The 15,856-nt window shown below is 37.4% G+C and overlaps 1 protein-coding gene across 1 annotated transcript in view; it reads right to left on the bottom strand.

Moving 5' to 3' along the window:
* Positions 1–15,856, bottom strand: part of LOC127435892 (cytosolic carboxypeptidase 4-like) — a 231,675-nt gene that overhangs the window by 145,592 nt on the left and 70,227 nt on the right. Inside the window, exons 10-11 of the mRNA XM_051689673.1 lie at positions 9,983–10,047; positions 5,400–5,516 (exon numbers count right to left, since the gene is read on the bottom strand). Coding sequence (XP_051545633.1) covers positions 5,400–5,516; positions 9,983–10,047 — 182 coding nt within the window. The remainder of the gene's footprint in view (positions 1–5,399; positions 5,517–9,982; positions 10,048–15,856) is intronic.

The raw sequence follows: 15,856 nt of genomic DNA, 5'->3' as shown, positions 1-15,856 counted from the left end.
ATATCATGATCTTGTTATGAGCAAATATCTACATTAATGCAATAAACATCAAGTTTAAGTTATTACACACAAAATCCAGAGCACTAACATGATTTAACAACAGTGTCAAGTAAACCAGGGGAAAGCATTATCTTTCGCAGTGTATATACACTACCGGTCAAAAGTTTTGAAACACTTACTCATTCTTTATTATAATATTTTTTTTTCTTTTTTTTTCTTTTTTTTTTTTTACATTTTAGAATAATAGTAAAGTCATCAAAACTATGGAATAACAAATGGAACTATGGGAATTATGTTGTGACTAAACAAAATCAAAAATAAATTAAAACTATGTTATATTTTAGCATCTTTGGCACTACTCCTATTCACAAAGTCAGGTTGGATTAAACATACGTGCAATATGGTTTAAAATTTGTGTTTGTTTTTTATTCATTCATTTATTTATGTTTTATTATTTATGACTTTTTATTTTAAATGAAACGTTCAAATTATAACTATGCCACTGAATCACGGTCTCTCTTGCCCTGCAGATTGCAGGTCAGTCATTGTTGTCATGCAGGATTTATAGTGGGGATTTGATTGGCATCTGTGTCCTGCTGTAAATTCATTTCATTTTGGTATTTTGCGCAGCATGCATAATCTAGCTATGTGATTACAACCCCTGTGTCCAATCCATTCACAGCATCTCCAGATCACAGTGGCATTTAACGATAATGGGACAGATACATCAAAGACCGGTACAGAGAAGGTGGACAGTGTATTCTCTGGGTTTGATTTATTGAGCTAAATCATAAAGAGAGTAGAAAATCATAGGATGCTAACTTGATGTGTACAAGAGTATTTATAGTCTTCGAAACTGATAGTTTAATAAGTTGTCATTTTGAGACACAGTCCTAGCAGGACGTATTTCTAGGAACAGCTTGGCCTTTATGTCTAGCATTTGCCATTGGAATTGATTATAAACAGAGGCATCATTCCCATTCAAAATGAAGGGTTAAAATAGGTTTTTAATGCAACTTCCAAAAGAAAAACTATTTGTATCTTTAATAATTAAGTTGCATTATTATTGTAGGTCAGTCCTACTGAGTCATACAGTTTTGGAACAACATGGGGGTGAGTAAATGATGACAGAATTCTTATTTTTGGATGAACTATCCCTTTAAATTAAAAAAATAAAATAAAATAAAAATAAAGGAGCAGTGAATAAGTAGCCTGTCATTTCCTTACAGAACTTTGAATTACAACATCAATAAGTGTATGGGAAATGAATCAAGGGAAAGGAGATTTTCAACAGCAGAAGAACATCTTGTAATGTCATTTGAATTAAAATAGTTACAGTGTCTGAACAAGGAGAGAGTTGAACATTGATGAACTGGAGGTATGTTGACACTTCTATTAGTTTGAACTCACCCGCATGCTAAAGGCAGCTGTGCAGCGGTTTCTACAAGACAGCCACAGGTGTGTTATTGTGCTGCGAGAGGAGCTGTCACTCAGTCACTCATGATGGGGAGAGTGGTGACATATTTTAAATGAAGAGTCACACTGAACATATTAGAGAACTTGAAATGTCATCACTCATTTTTGTCAGTGGTGCTACAGTTGAGTGATCAGCACTGGGGTTAATCAAAGATTAAAACCTCCAGAGATGATCATGCAACAAGCTATAAAAATAGATTTATGGTATTTTTTTCTTGATTTATGATGATTTTATCTCCTTATCATAAAAAAACACTGTCAAAACATATTACATCTTGCCTATGATCAAAATTTAATTGCACTAGATATTAGAAAGACCATATTCTTCAATAATTTTGAGACATGTAAAAGGAGACACACATTACACATTATATACACATTAAACACACATATACACTATCAGTCAAAAGTTTGGGCACACTTGAATAAGTTAATGTTTTGTAATGATCTCAAAATCCTTTTGATCTAAAGGCTTGTTAATATTCTTAAATGAAATAAAATGCATACATATGAATTTCTCACAAACTAAATTTAATTTAATTTAATATTTTATTATTATATATATATATATATATATATATATATATATATATATATATATATATATATTATTTATTTATTTATTTATTTTTTGAGTTGGGACAGGTTAGCGAAGCAAAAGGAGCAAAGAAGTGCCCTGCATGGGAACTCCTTTAATACAGTTTAAGAAGCATCCCTGATGGATAACACATGAAGTTGGTAGAGAAAATCTGCAGTGTGTATAGCTGTAATATAAGAAAAGGGTTGCTACTTTGAAAAGCTAAAAAAAGAGTTTTGATTGACTGTTTTATAAGAGTTTTGATTGATAGTTTTTGTTTTAACTACATACTTCCCATTCTTCCATTTTTGTTATTTCATAGGTTTGATGACTTTACTATTATTCGCAATGTATATATACACACATACTGAATATACATACATACACTATATTGCCAAAAGTATTCGCTCACCCATCCAAATAATTGAATTCAGGTGTTCCAATCACTTCCATGGCCACAGGTGTATAAAATGAAGCACCTAGGCATGCAGACTGCTTCTACAAACATTTGTGAAAGAATGGGCCACTCTCAGGAGCTCAGTGAATTCCAGCGTGGTACTGTGATAGGATGCCACCTGTGCAACAAGTCCAGTCGTGAAATTTCCTCACTACTAAATATTCCACAGTCAACTGTCAGTGGTATTATAACAAAGTGGATGTGATTGGGAATGACAGCAACTCAGCCACAAAGTGGTAGGCCACGTAAAATGACAGAGCGGGGTCAGCGGATGCTGAGGCGCATAGTGCGCAGAGGTCGCCAACTTTCTGCAGAGTTAATCGCTACAGACCTCCAAAGTTCATGTGGCCTTCAGATTAGCTCAAGAACAGTGCGTAGAGAGCTTCATGGAATGGGTTTCCATGGCCGAGCAGCTGCATCCAAGCCATACATCACCAAGTGCAACGCAAAGCGTCGGATACAGTGGTGTAAAGCACGCCGCCACTGGACTCTAGAGCAGTGGAGACGCGTTCTCTGGAGTGACAAATCACGCTTCTCCATCTGGCAATCTGATGGATGAGTCTGGGTTTGGCGGTTGCCAGGAGAACGGTACTTGTCTGACTGCATTGTGCCAACTGTGAAGTTTGGTGGAGGGGGATTATGGTGTGGGGTTGTTTTTCAGGAGCTGGGCTTGGCCCCTTAGTTCCAGTGAAAGGAACTCTGAATGCTTCAGCATACCAAGAGATTTTGGACAATTCCATGCTCCCAACTTTGTGGGAACAGTTTGGGGATGGCCCCTTCCTGTTCCAACATGACTGCGCACCAGTGCACAAAGCAAGGTCCATAAAGACATGGATGAGCGAGTTTGGTGTGGAAGAACTTGACTGGCCTGCACAGAGTCCTGACCTCAACCCGATAGAGCACCTTTGGGATGAATTAGAGCGAAGACTGCGAGCCAGGCCTTCTCGTCCAACATCAGTGTCTGACCTCACAAATGCGCTTCTGGAAGAATGGTCAAAAATTCCCATAAACACACTCCTAAACCTTGTGGAAAGCCTTCCCAGAAGAGTTGAAGCTGTTATAGCTGCAAAGGGTGGGCCGACGTCATATTAAACCCTATGGATTAAGAATGGGATGTCACTTAAGTTCATATGTGTCTAAAGGCAGATAAGCGAATACTTTTGGCAATATAGTGTATTTATATATACATATACATATATACATATATATATGCAAGCACACACACACACACACACACACACACACACACACACACACACACACGCGTTGGTGCGGCTATCCTTATGAGGACTCTCCATAGACATAATGATTGTTATACTGCACGAACTATAGATTCTATCCCCTAACCCTACCCCTAAACCTAACCGTCACAAAAAATAAAAATTAAAAAAAAACTTCAGCATTTTTACATAAAAAATAAAAATAAAAAAAACATTGTTTATTGTGTTTTTTAAACTATCTGAATTATGGGGACACTAGAATTGTCCTCATAAACCACATTTATAGCATAATACTCTTGTAATGACCAGTTTGTAACCTAAAAAATTGTCCTCAAAAACCACCCAAGCCAACCCACACACACACAAACACACACTCATACACCGATCAGCCACAACATTAAAACCACCTGCCTAATATGTAGGTCCCCCACGTGCTGCCAAAACAGCACCAACCCGCATCTCAGAATAGCATTCTGAGATGATATTCTTCTCACCACAATTGTACAGAGCAGTTATCTGAGTTACCATAGACATTGTCAGTTCGAACCAGTCTGGCCATTCTCAGTTGACCTCTCTCATCAACAAGGCATTTCCGTCCACAGAACTGCCGCTCACTGGATGTTTTTTGTTTTTGGCACCATTCTGAGTGAAAATCCAAGGACATCAGCAGTTACAGAAATACTCAAACCTTGGTCTGGCACCAACAATCATGCCACGGTCCAAATCACTGAGATCAAATTTTTTCCACATACTTATGGTTGATGTGAACAATAACTGAAGCTCCTGACCCGTATCTGCATGATTTTATGCACTGCACTGCTGCCACATGATTGGCTGATTAGAAAATCGTATGGATGATTGAGAAGAATTGCATCTCAGAATGCTATACTGAGATGCGGGTTGGCGCTGTTTTGGTGGCACGAGGGGGACCTACACAATATTAGGCAGGTGGTTTTAATGTTGTGGCTGATAGTATATATATATATATATATACAATGCTGTTGCATTGAGCCAAAGCATAAGTGTCTGATTTTTTAAAGCATATTGAGGTCATTTTCGGTACAAGCCGTGTCCCCACTGTACTCTTAAGCTTCATAGTAGTGCTGTTGCAGTACCTTCTTCATTTTCGGTACAAGCTGTGTCCCCACTGTACTCTTAAGCTTCATAGTGGTGCTGTTGCAGTAGCTGTTACAGCACATCCTGCACCCATCGAAATCTCTTACTGTATCCACACAAGGTCCATATTCACCTCAAGTGCACCCATAAACTTTATTCAGGGTTTCTGCCTTTACATGGACAGTTCACCTAAATAAATGAACATTTACTCAACACAATGTTGTTTCAAATGGCTTTCTTTCTTCCGTGGGACACAAACGGAGATGTTAGGCAGAATGTGAGCCTCAGTCACTATTCACTTTCATTGTATGTAAAAAAGATGCAATGATATTGCTTGAGCACTCATAGTGTGTTCCATGGAAAAAAGAAAGTCAAATGAGTTTGGAACAACAAGTGGGTGAGTAAATGACAGGATTTTCATTGTTGGGTGAACTATCTCTTTTACACCTGCCAACATCTTGGATTATCCATGAATCATTTTGCAAAACAGTGCAAGTGTTGGTATGGGATTAAGGTGGTTTCGGTTTGAGGCGCAAAGGGCAAAGATATTTACCTGGAAGTCATGGTGAAGCTCAGGGCAGAGGCGCATATATTGGCCCAGTTGCTCTAGGGGTCTGTCGGGCTCCGGTCGGGGCCGCAGCTTGTTTACATCTGTTTCCAGGTCATCCTCCTACCACAGAACAGAAACAGACCTATAATTGCTATATTCACCCTCAAGCTTCAATGCACATATTCAAAAATATACTGTATATCCTCCCTTGTCACTGCATGTAAGGACTGAGGGGTCATGTTATCTGCTTCAGACAATCGAATGTTGCAAGGATTTGACCTCTGACCTATTCTGTCTCTTTCTTTTCGGCAAGTGGGCCAAACAGCTGACACTCGGTAATTTGCCAGGTGAGGTACATCATCTATACATTTTTGGCATAATATATTAACATACTTTGATTTGTGCCACACAAATTCTTATATTACTTGCTATTGTATTTAGGATGGATAGTATTTAAATTGGGACGCAGCCCATGTGCTAGAAAAGCCCCGCAGATTTCTTCAGAATTGGAACACCCATTATTGAAAAAGTTCTAGTCACCCCCACTGCTGGCATGTATGTTTATTACATATTTTGGCTAATCTGATTATGCTTTCAGCTAGCAGTAAAAGTAGGAATGTGAAAATTTCCTTTTTTCAAAAACTACTAGTTGGTAGTTTGCCTGAACGACTAGTCAACTAAACTGTCTTTAGAATGCCTTTTCTGGTTCCATAAGTAAAAAATGCAATTCGCTTTTATTCATCCACAAAAAGAGGGATTATCAGCCAAGATGTCCATTGTTCTTCTTTTATTATTCAATCAATAAAAAAAAGTGCAATTAAAGTGCTCCGTGCATATTAAAAATGATACAAATGTTTCTTTTCCACCGAACCTTCTTCAATGTTTGTCTTAATCTACATAGAATGAACACACTTATATACTTCAATTATCCAACACATATGTCATCAATTAGTCTAATACAAACACATAGCGATCGTATGATCCAAAAGGCCATATCACGTGCACATCATCTGGAGAGCAAAAAAACAAAACAGAATTATAGAAAACATGACTAATTAAATTCATCATTCAGACCCTGTGGTTGAACCGTATCCAACCAGAAAATCAAATTGCTCTCGGATTATAACAATTTCTGTTCAACAAGTAATGAGTAATGAAACTATATGATCAATTTGTATCATGTGGATATGCTAAAGAATGGCTGGATTTGGACCTGAGAAAAGTATGCATATAAGATAAGCAAACCAAGAAGTTGAAAAAAAGAAAATCACCATTGTTATGTTGTACTACAAACACCCCTTTTAGCAAGAAAATCAAGAACATTATTAAAAAACACTGACATGTATTAAATACAGATGCTAAATGTAAAGAATTGTTTAATGGGTTGCCTATGTTTGTTCATTACAGGGGGAGATATTTACGGGATCAGTTGGTTCGTGCTGACACAGCCACCTCAGATGTGAGTTTCAGACAAATAAAAGGTCCAACTGGATACTTTCCATGCCGACATTGTTTAGCGTGCTGAATGTGAAGAAGGTTAATACATTTGTGAGTCATTCAACAAAGAAAGAATTCGAAATTAGACAGTTTATTTCATGTCGTTCAGTCAATGTTATATATTTACTATCTTGCCCCTGTGGCTTTCAGTATGTTGGATAAACCAATCGTCAACTCAAATTTCGCATTAATGAACACAGAAGCGCAATTAATAGAGCTGATAGTAAATCACCTGTTGCATGACACTTTGTAGAGCTACGTCATTCAGTAGATCAGCTGTCATTTTGTGTAATCGATATGGTATATCCCATGTGTCCATGTACCAATGTTGAACAGAAATTGTTATAATCCGAGTGTAATTGTATTTTCTGGTTGGATGCATTTCAACCAAAAGGGTCTGAATGATGAATTTAATTTATCATGTTTTCTATAATACTATTTAATTTTTTTGCTCTCCAGATGATGATGGCTGTGCCGGCACGTGATATGGCCTTTTGGATCATATGATCGCTATGTGTTTGTATTAGACTAATTGATCACATGTGTGTTGGATAATTGAAGTATATGAGTGTGTTCATTGTATGTAGATTAAGACAAACACTGATAGATTAGGTCCAGTGAGACTGAATCGATTATGTAATGCTAATTTTGAATATGCTACGGAGCTACTGTTGAATTGCCATCAGTTTTTGTTACTTGGAATAATAAATGTAAGAACATTGAATTCATTCTGAAGGACTGACAGTCTCTGCGAATTTTGTGAGATAACATACACCAATCAGAGGACTGTTTGAACATTTTTGAGATTGAAGCATTTGCAAAAAAAGGCATAAGATCTTTTTTTGATATCCATAAGTAAAATACCCATACATTTTTTCCATAAGATAATTGATTATTAATGATAATTTTGAAGCTGTTAAAGACTTCTGTTGAAGCCATCAGTCCATGTTACTTCTTGTTACACTCTACTGTAAACTGCCTATAAAATGTCCATGGCCAAATCTTAGCCCCCATAATAAATCCTACACTACACCAGAGTGGGCATAATGCACCATACGGAATTTTAGACATGTGGTCCCGGCATGAAAATAAAAACATGCATTAGCAGTATTTTGAGAGCGGGTTGGGCAGACGAGGATGCAAGCACCTGATGCAATGATCCAGTCTCAGCAGGGACAGGATTGTGAAGTCATTGATTTATGGCTGAAGCAGGGGTCCTATTGAAGTTATGTGAGAACAGGAAGCTGCTTGTGTCAGGTTCCTGTCCCATGCAGACTTGCTCTTCAATCACGATTTTAAGAGGGGGAACGAATCAGTGGAATTTACACACACATCGCTCACACTGTCAAAATTACGATGCAGAATTGATCTTGTGAGACATTCTGCCTAACATCTCCTTTTGTGTTTCATGGAGGAAAGAAAGTCATATGGGTGTGGAACAACATGAGGGTGAGTAAATGATGACAATATGGGTGAAATATCCAGTCAGAATGAAAGAAAAATACTACTGTGGAATATTATAAGAGAAATAACAAACAAAAATACAAAAAGATAATGTGGTTAGTATGAGTGTAGGGATGACCAAAGATTGTTGTGGAATTTAAAAAGGCATGCATAGAGAAAACATGAGCATAATGAGTTCCTTTGACATATGGAAATAATCAATAAAAAATACTTTTGTTGTTGTAACTTAATAAGGTCAAATTAATTTAGGATTATTAAATAATATGGCATATTAAATATATTTCTTACTTGGATAAAAATAGTTTATTTAGATGTTACAACAAGAAACAAATTGTTCATATAAGAATCATATAATTAATAAATAATTATATAATTTTAAAGAACCATTTTGTCAATAAAAATACTTTTTGTTGGTGCAACCTAATAAAATTAAAGAATTCGGTCATTTTAAATAATATTTGTCAAATCAAATAATATTTTTGATTAATATAAAACCAGTTAATTTAGATGTTACAACATGAAGCAAATTGTTTAAGGTACCACTTAAAAAAAAATCACATCATCAATAAGAAATCATATCATTTTAAAGAACCATATCATCAGTAAGGAATCATATCTTTTGAAAGAATCATATCTACAATAAGAATACTTTTGTTGGTTTAACTTAATTAAATCACGTTAATTCAGTCATAATAATAAAAAAAATTTCATATTAAATTATATTTCTTACTTGCATAAAACATGTTAATTTAGATAATACAACATTAAGCAGCTTGCTTTGGGTACCATCATCAATAAAGAATCATATAATTTTAAGCAATCATAACTTCAATAAGATTCATATAGCATTTTAGACAACTGTATCTTCAATTAAGACTCATATCATTTTAAACAATCAAATAAGAATGATTTCATTTTAAAGAATCATATCTTCAACAATGAATCATTTAATTTTAATGAATTATGTCTTCAATAAAGCATCATATTTTGAAGAATTTTAAAAGAATCATTTTGTCAATAAAAATGACTTTCAATGGTGTAACATAATAAAGTCGAGTTGATTCAGCCATATTAAACAATCTTTGTCATATTTAATAATATTTTTTGACTTGGATAAGGCCAATTCATTTAAATGTTTCCGGATGAAGCATACTTTTAACATTTTTTTTTTTTTTTTTTTTTTACAGTGTAGTAACTTAATACAGTGTACAGTGAACTCGTCTTTGCAGCTGTATGGAAACTGCTGGAATGACATATTTATTTCAGTTTCACGATATATATATATATATATATATATATATATATATATATATATATATATATATATATATACAAATTGTTCATATTGTTCAATTGATTCATTGAAAAGATTCATCAAATTATTATATATAAATAATAATAAAAAGAACAGCGATGACTGGGCACACATTTATGGAGTGAACCTGCAGCAGATTTGCTTTCACTAGTTAAAGAGATGAGTGGGAAATTAAAACCCTGGAGTGGAGTTGGAGAGGAGTGGTAGAATGCGTTAAGTGGGGAGGGGAAATTGCTGTCGCTCCGATCTGCTCACATACACTGGGTGCCACACAAATGTTTCTAGAGAAATCAAATCCCAAAACACTCACATAGTCCCTGTTGTCTGGCTCTTCTTTCTCTGTGTCCTCGTCACTGTCATCTTCTAAACCGCCATCTTTCAATAAGAAAAAAGAAAGAAAAACAACAGGCGAGACTAAGACGTAAATGTCAAGATGAGCAAAATATGCCAATACATCTGTAGGATCAAACAGGACCTGCACAGACTCCTCAAACATTAGTTCATTCTGCCTCTGATATGTTCACATTAAAGCCAACATCTGCCACCTCTAAAACTATGCCACATCTGTATAGAGATCTACCAGAGATTCCAAACCAGGGATACTTAAAGAATGAAAATTCGGTCAGTATCTCATGTGCCTCCAAACCTGTATGACTTTCTTCTGTGGAACATAAAAGGTAAATATCCTGACTGCTCATTTACATATAATTAAATTGAAGGCAGACTGGGGCTGTCAAGCTCCAACATTTTTAAATGTTCTTATCCCAAGTAACTGTCTGTATGGCAAAGCTTTTACACTTGATAACAAATGTACTAGCTAAACATACAGGAGATCCCACAGGAACCCCTGAGAGGAACACTGCAGGTAGTATCCACAGGATGCTCCTGAGAAGAATCCAACAAATGAGGTCACACAGAAACCCCCTAAGGATAATCTAACCAATAGATACTTTAGGTTTAAATAATCTGTCCCATTTTATCAAACACAGCTGCAATTGATTTGCATTTGAGGCACAGTTACAATATGACTTTTACAAACAGAAATACACCATAATCCTTCAATACGAGTTATGTGCAATATTTCAAGCCTTCTGAAGCCATACGACAGCAACTGTGTGAGGAACAGATAAAAATGTAAGTTGTTATTAAATCAGCGAGCCGAATTCAGGAACCATATCATACGATTCATAATCAAATTATTCAGACCTTTTTTTTTTTTTAACTGGATCAGTTGATTCATTGAGAAGATTAATCAAATGATTCAAAAAGCGACTCGTTCGTTAATCAGACATAGCTACTTTTCTCATTAAATCCCATGAAGATTATAAGTGAATAACGACTTTTTGATTTGATTCACAAACAATTACTATTGCACGGCTTCAGAAGATTTGGAACATAATGCATATCTAGTCATATGGACCACTTTTTTGACACTGTTATGGTCATTTTTGAGCTTGACATCCCTAGTCCTCTTTCACGTTTATGGAAAAGAGTGGCCAGGATATTCCTTTCAAAAATCACCTTTTCATGGAAGAAAGTCCTAGAGATTTGGAACAGCACAGAATTTAAATTCTCTCATCATTTACTCACCCTCATGCCATCCCAAATGTGTATGACTTTCATTCTTCTGCAGAACACAAACAATGATTTTTAGAGGAATATCTTAGCTCTGCACAATGCAAGTGAATGGTGACCAGACATTTCCAGCTCAAAAAATCTAAAAAAGTATCCATACGACTCAAGTGGTTAAATCCTTATCTTCAGAAGTGATATGATAGATGTGGGTGAGAAACAGTTCAATATTTAAGCCCTTTTTTACTATAAATATCCACTTTCACTTTCACATTATCAAAGTGAAAGTGAAAGTGGAGATTTATAGTAAAAAAGGATTTAAATTTTGATCTGTTTTTCAAGTAAATGCATTGCTTCAGAAGACATACAGTATATAAAACCACTGGAGTCTTATGGATTTGTAATGTGGCGGGCAACAAGGTAGACACAGAGACGATGACAATTAAGTGCGATGATCCCAAGTACAGTTTATTTACAAAAGTGATATCCAAGAACCCTAACTTTAAACATGAACAATAAATACACTAACAGTCAAAAGTTTTGAAACACTTAATCATTCTTAATTATATATATATTTTTTCACATTTTAGAATAATAGTAAAGTCATCAAAACTATGGAATAACATAAATGGAACTATGGGAATTATGTTGTGACTAAACAAAATCCAAAATAAATCAAAACTGTGTTATATTTTAGCATCTTCAAAGTAGTCACCCTTTGCCTAGAATTTGCAGATAACTTGACATGGTTACGTGGCAGGACATGGAAACATGGTGAAACAAGGTGTGGGGCATGGTCTGGTGAAAATATGCCGTGGAGCAGGAGACCAGGGCGGAGCCTGTGGGGGGTGGAGCCATGAGAGGCTCGAGGGGTGGAGCCATGTAAGGCGGAGCCGTGAGAGGCTCGAGAGGCGGAGCCATGGTGAACTGGATACCCGGAGAGTAGCCGAAGTCTCGAAGGGCCAGGGTGGAGCCGGAGGCAGGGAGGACCAAGGCGGCACCGGAGGTTCGGAGGAGCAAGGCAGAGCTGGGGGATCGGAAGACTGAGGTGGAGCCGGTGGGGCTGAGGTCCAAGGTGGAGCCATAGGGATGGAGGTCCCCGGTGGAGCTGAAGGATCGGAGAGACGAGGCGTAGCCAGAGGATTAGAGAGACAAGGCGGAGTCAGGTGACCGACAGACCAAAGAGGAGCTGGAGGGATGAGGGACCCCGGTAAAGCCGACAGGCTGAAGGACCGCGGTGGAGCCGAGGGAACGTAGAGCTGAGGTGATGTCGAGGGATCAACAGGGCAAGGCGGAGTCCAGGGCTCGGAGGTGTAGGGCTTTACTGGTTGTTTAGATCAGTGTTACTATCAGAAATAATTAATAATTATTTCTGTAGTTATTAATTAATATTTAAATTAATTAATTGGATCTAACTCATTAAAACCTCATATGGGACTCCAGTAAATGTAGTGTGCTACGTTTAGGAGCAAGTTTGGTTATTAGCAATAATTAATAATTATCAAAGATAATTATTAATTATTAAAATCAATAGAACATTGATTAGAATCAATGTTAGTTTTTTTTAATCCTTTAAAATCAACAATTATCAAAGATAATTGTTAATTGTTAACATCGATGAAACATTATTTAAAATTAACACAAGCTTATTGATCATTCAAATTCAACAATCATCAAAGATAATTATCAATTATCAAAAATCAATAGAATATTAATAAGGATTGACATTGACGGGGCACCACCCTGAAATCAGGGACTAATAGCCAAATAGTAAAACAGTCTCAATATTAGATTGTTTTCTTAGGAAAATCGGCATCCGAAGAATATCGAGTTTTGGGAAAAAAAAACAATGAATGAAGGTTTGAATCCGAGCACTGACATCCCGTCAGCATGACACAGGCGTATGCAAAACAAACCAAAAGACTTCTCTTTGTAATATAAACAAAGTTTATTTATGCAGTAATATCAATTAATAATTAATACAATGCAGTCAAAAAACTTCCGACTTACAAATACAAACTAAACAGTGATATGATTAGATATGGAAATAAAAATAATTCTATAACACATAAGGTGTGTGTGTGACAGTGTGTGTGTGTGATTAGTAAGAGAGAGAGAGAGAGAGAGAGATGATTAAGTGACAGCCCTAAAGCTGATTTCGCGATCGTGGGAGAGAAAGCAGCTGTGTTCATCACTCAGAGACATGGTTTTACGAGCGGGGCTCGTAAAAGTCCTGCGTTATTTGACTCTTTAATGGATGAACTCAGTTTCTGTCTCACCCGCGATGGCGAAATTGCACAATCCAATTTGGTTGGACCACAATACAGCAAAACAAATTTGTGATAATTAATACCCTGAGTATTAATAATGAGCGGACATGGCGGTCCGTAAACTGTACAAGCAAAAACCTTGAAACACAAGAATAACACGCTATAATATTCTATCTCTGCCCAGACGTAAACCTCTTACTTGAATCGCATGAGGACACAGGTAGAATGTGTTTTCCTCCGTCCTTTAACTTTGACCCGGTTCTTTGAGGCTCGGGTGATGACGGGAGGCCATTTCCTCGCTCTGTCGGCGGCGGTAAGGCTTCATGGATTTGTAGTCTGTTTTGGACTTCCTTTGTTTGATTTTGGCGCGATTTTTATCAGTAAAATTTACGACATGGAATGTGTGGGGGCTGAGTTAGGTTTTACGACTTGTGTTAGGCCTGCCTTTGTCTTCTATCTGAATACATGAGGCCCAACAGAGGGTCTAGGCAGAGTCGGAGGTTCGAAAGTTCTCCATGTCTGGGATACCTCAGAGGGCGATGATCGAGCCGGTGGCTTGGGGGGGAACCAGCTGATCAGGAGAATTCAGGGTGGGCACAAGGGCGGGAATGAATTCCAACTCAAATAGCCCAGTGAGAGATGGCTCTGGAACGGACAAGGTTTGCAACACTGGCTCTGGAACGGACGAGGCTTGCAACGCTGGTTTGTTGGCTGTGGCAGAGGTGGGCGTTGGCTTGTTGACCGTGGCAGGTTTGGGCATTGGCTCGTTGACCAGAGGTGAGCCTGAGACATTGCATGGAGTAGACTGAAGCTTGGCTGTGACATGGCACGGAGCAGTCTCAGGCGTGGCTGTGACATGGCATGGAGCAGACTGAGGCATGGCTGTGACATGGCATGGAGCAGGCTCAGGTGCGGCCGTGACATGGCATGGAGCAGAATGAGGCATGGCCGTGACATGGCATGGAGCAGAATGAGGTGCGGTCGTGACATGGCATGGAGCAGACTGAGGCACGGCCGTGACATGGAATGGAGCACACTGAGGATCCGGAGCAGAAGGTGGCGCAAGCTCAGCGACCATGACGTGGAACTCTGGCTTGGCGTCCACCTCCCTCACAGTGAACGATGAACCACATATTAGTATTGCAAAGTCGATATACTGAGCCAGGCTATGGGTACTCTGACCGCCTGGCATCTGGGAAGAGATTGGCTCATTCAGTCCAAAGCGAAAACAGTCCTTGAGGGCAATCTCATTAAAATCAACCCTGCTGGTCATCTTGGTCGGTCGAGTATTCTGTAACGTGGCTGGCAACAAGGTACACACAGAGATGATGACAATGAAGTGCGATGATCCCAAGTGCAGTTTATTTACAAAAGTGATATCCAAGAACCCTAACTTTAAATGTGAACAAAACATAAACATGAACTTGACTTAACTAAATTTGACTTGACTTGACTTGACCATGGAACCAACATCACACGAACAATACTCGACAATGGACAATGGCAAACATGAGGGTTAAATACTAGGACATGGGAAAACACGTGACAATGATAACCAATGAACACTTAGGACTCTAAACAAGATAACAAAACTGCTAACAATCTAATGAAACAATGAGCCAATGGGGACAAGGCACAAGAACATGGGAAACACATGACAAGATCACATGACAAGGAAACAGGAACAAACATGGCATGGAACTAATTTAAAGTAAAAGACATGAACAAAAACACATACAATCCTGACAGGATTAATTTTATGCTGCCTTTATGTGATTTATTTTTTTTATTTTTTTTTGCTTGAAAGGTCTGGTCACTATTCACTTGCATTGTATGGACTACAGAGCTGAAATATTTTTCTAACAATCTTTGTTTGTGTTCAGCAGAAGAAAGAAAGTCATACACATCTGGGATGGTATGAGGGTGAGTAAATGATGAGAGAATTTTCATTTCTGGGTGAACTATTTCTTTCAGCATGTTCCAGGGGTATTTAGAAATATTTCAATTAGTCTTTGTTAACATATAGCTCATAACTTCTCATTAAATTTGTACAAATGACAGTATATATGCTTTGCTTATTTGATTTTTCATATTTTCTGAGCATCTGTGGTATTTAAATTCCACCATACAAACTCTGCAATTTACTTTACTTCTGTTAAATGTCCCATCTGAATATGATTTATGAATAAATTTGCCGTTAAGTGTTTCTCAGAGAAAGTTTCTCCATGATTGCCCCCAGAACTGTCAAAACTGTGCAAGACAAACAAGCTTGTCTTATTAAAGAGAGAGGAAGCTACTTGGTGAGTCTAATTTTAACCCACAGTATTGATTGTTTTAAGTTT

Source organism: Myxocyprinus asiaticus, chromosome 46 (genome assembly GCF_019703515.2).
Source record: "Myxocyprinus asiaticus isolate MX2 ecotype Aquarium Trade chromosome 46, UBuf_Myxa_2, whole genome shotgun sequence".
In the NCBI taxonomy this organism is placed as follows: domain Eukaryota; kingdom Metazoa; phylum Chordata; class Actinopteri; order Cypriniformes; family Catostomidae; genus Myxocyprinus; species Myxocyprinus asiaticus.
Note: the sequence above shows the minus strand (reverse complement) of the source record. Positions and strands in the feature narration are given on the sequence as shown.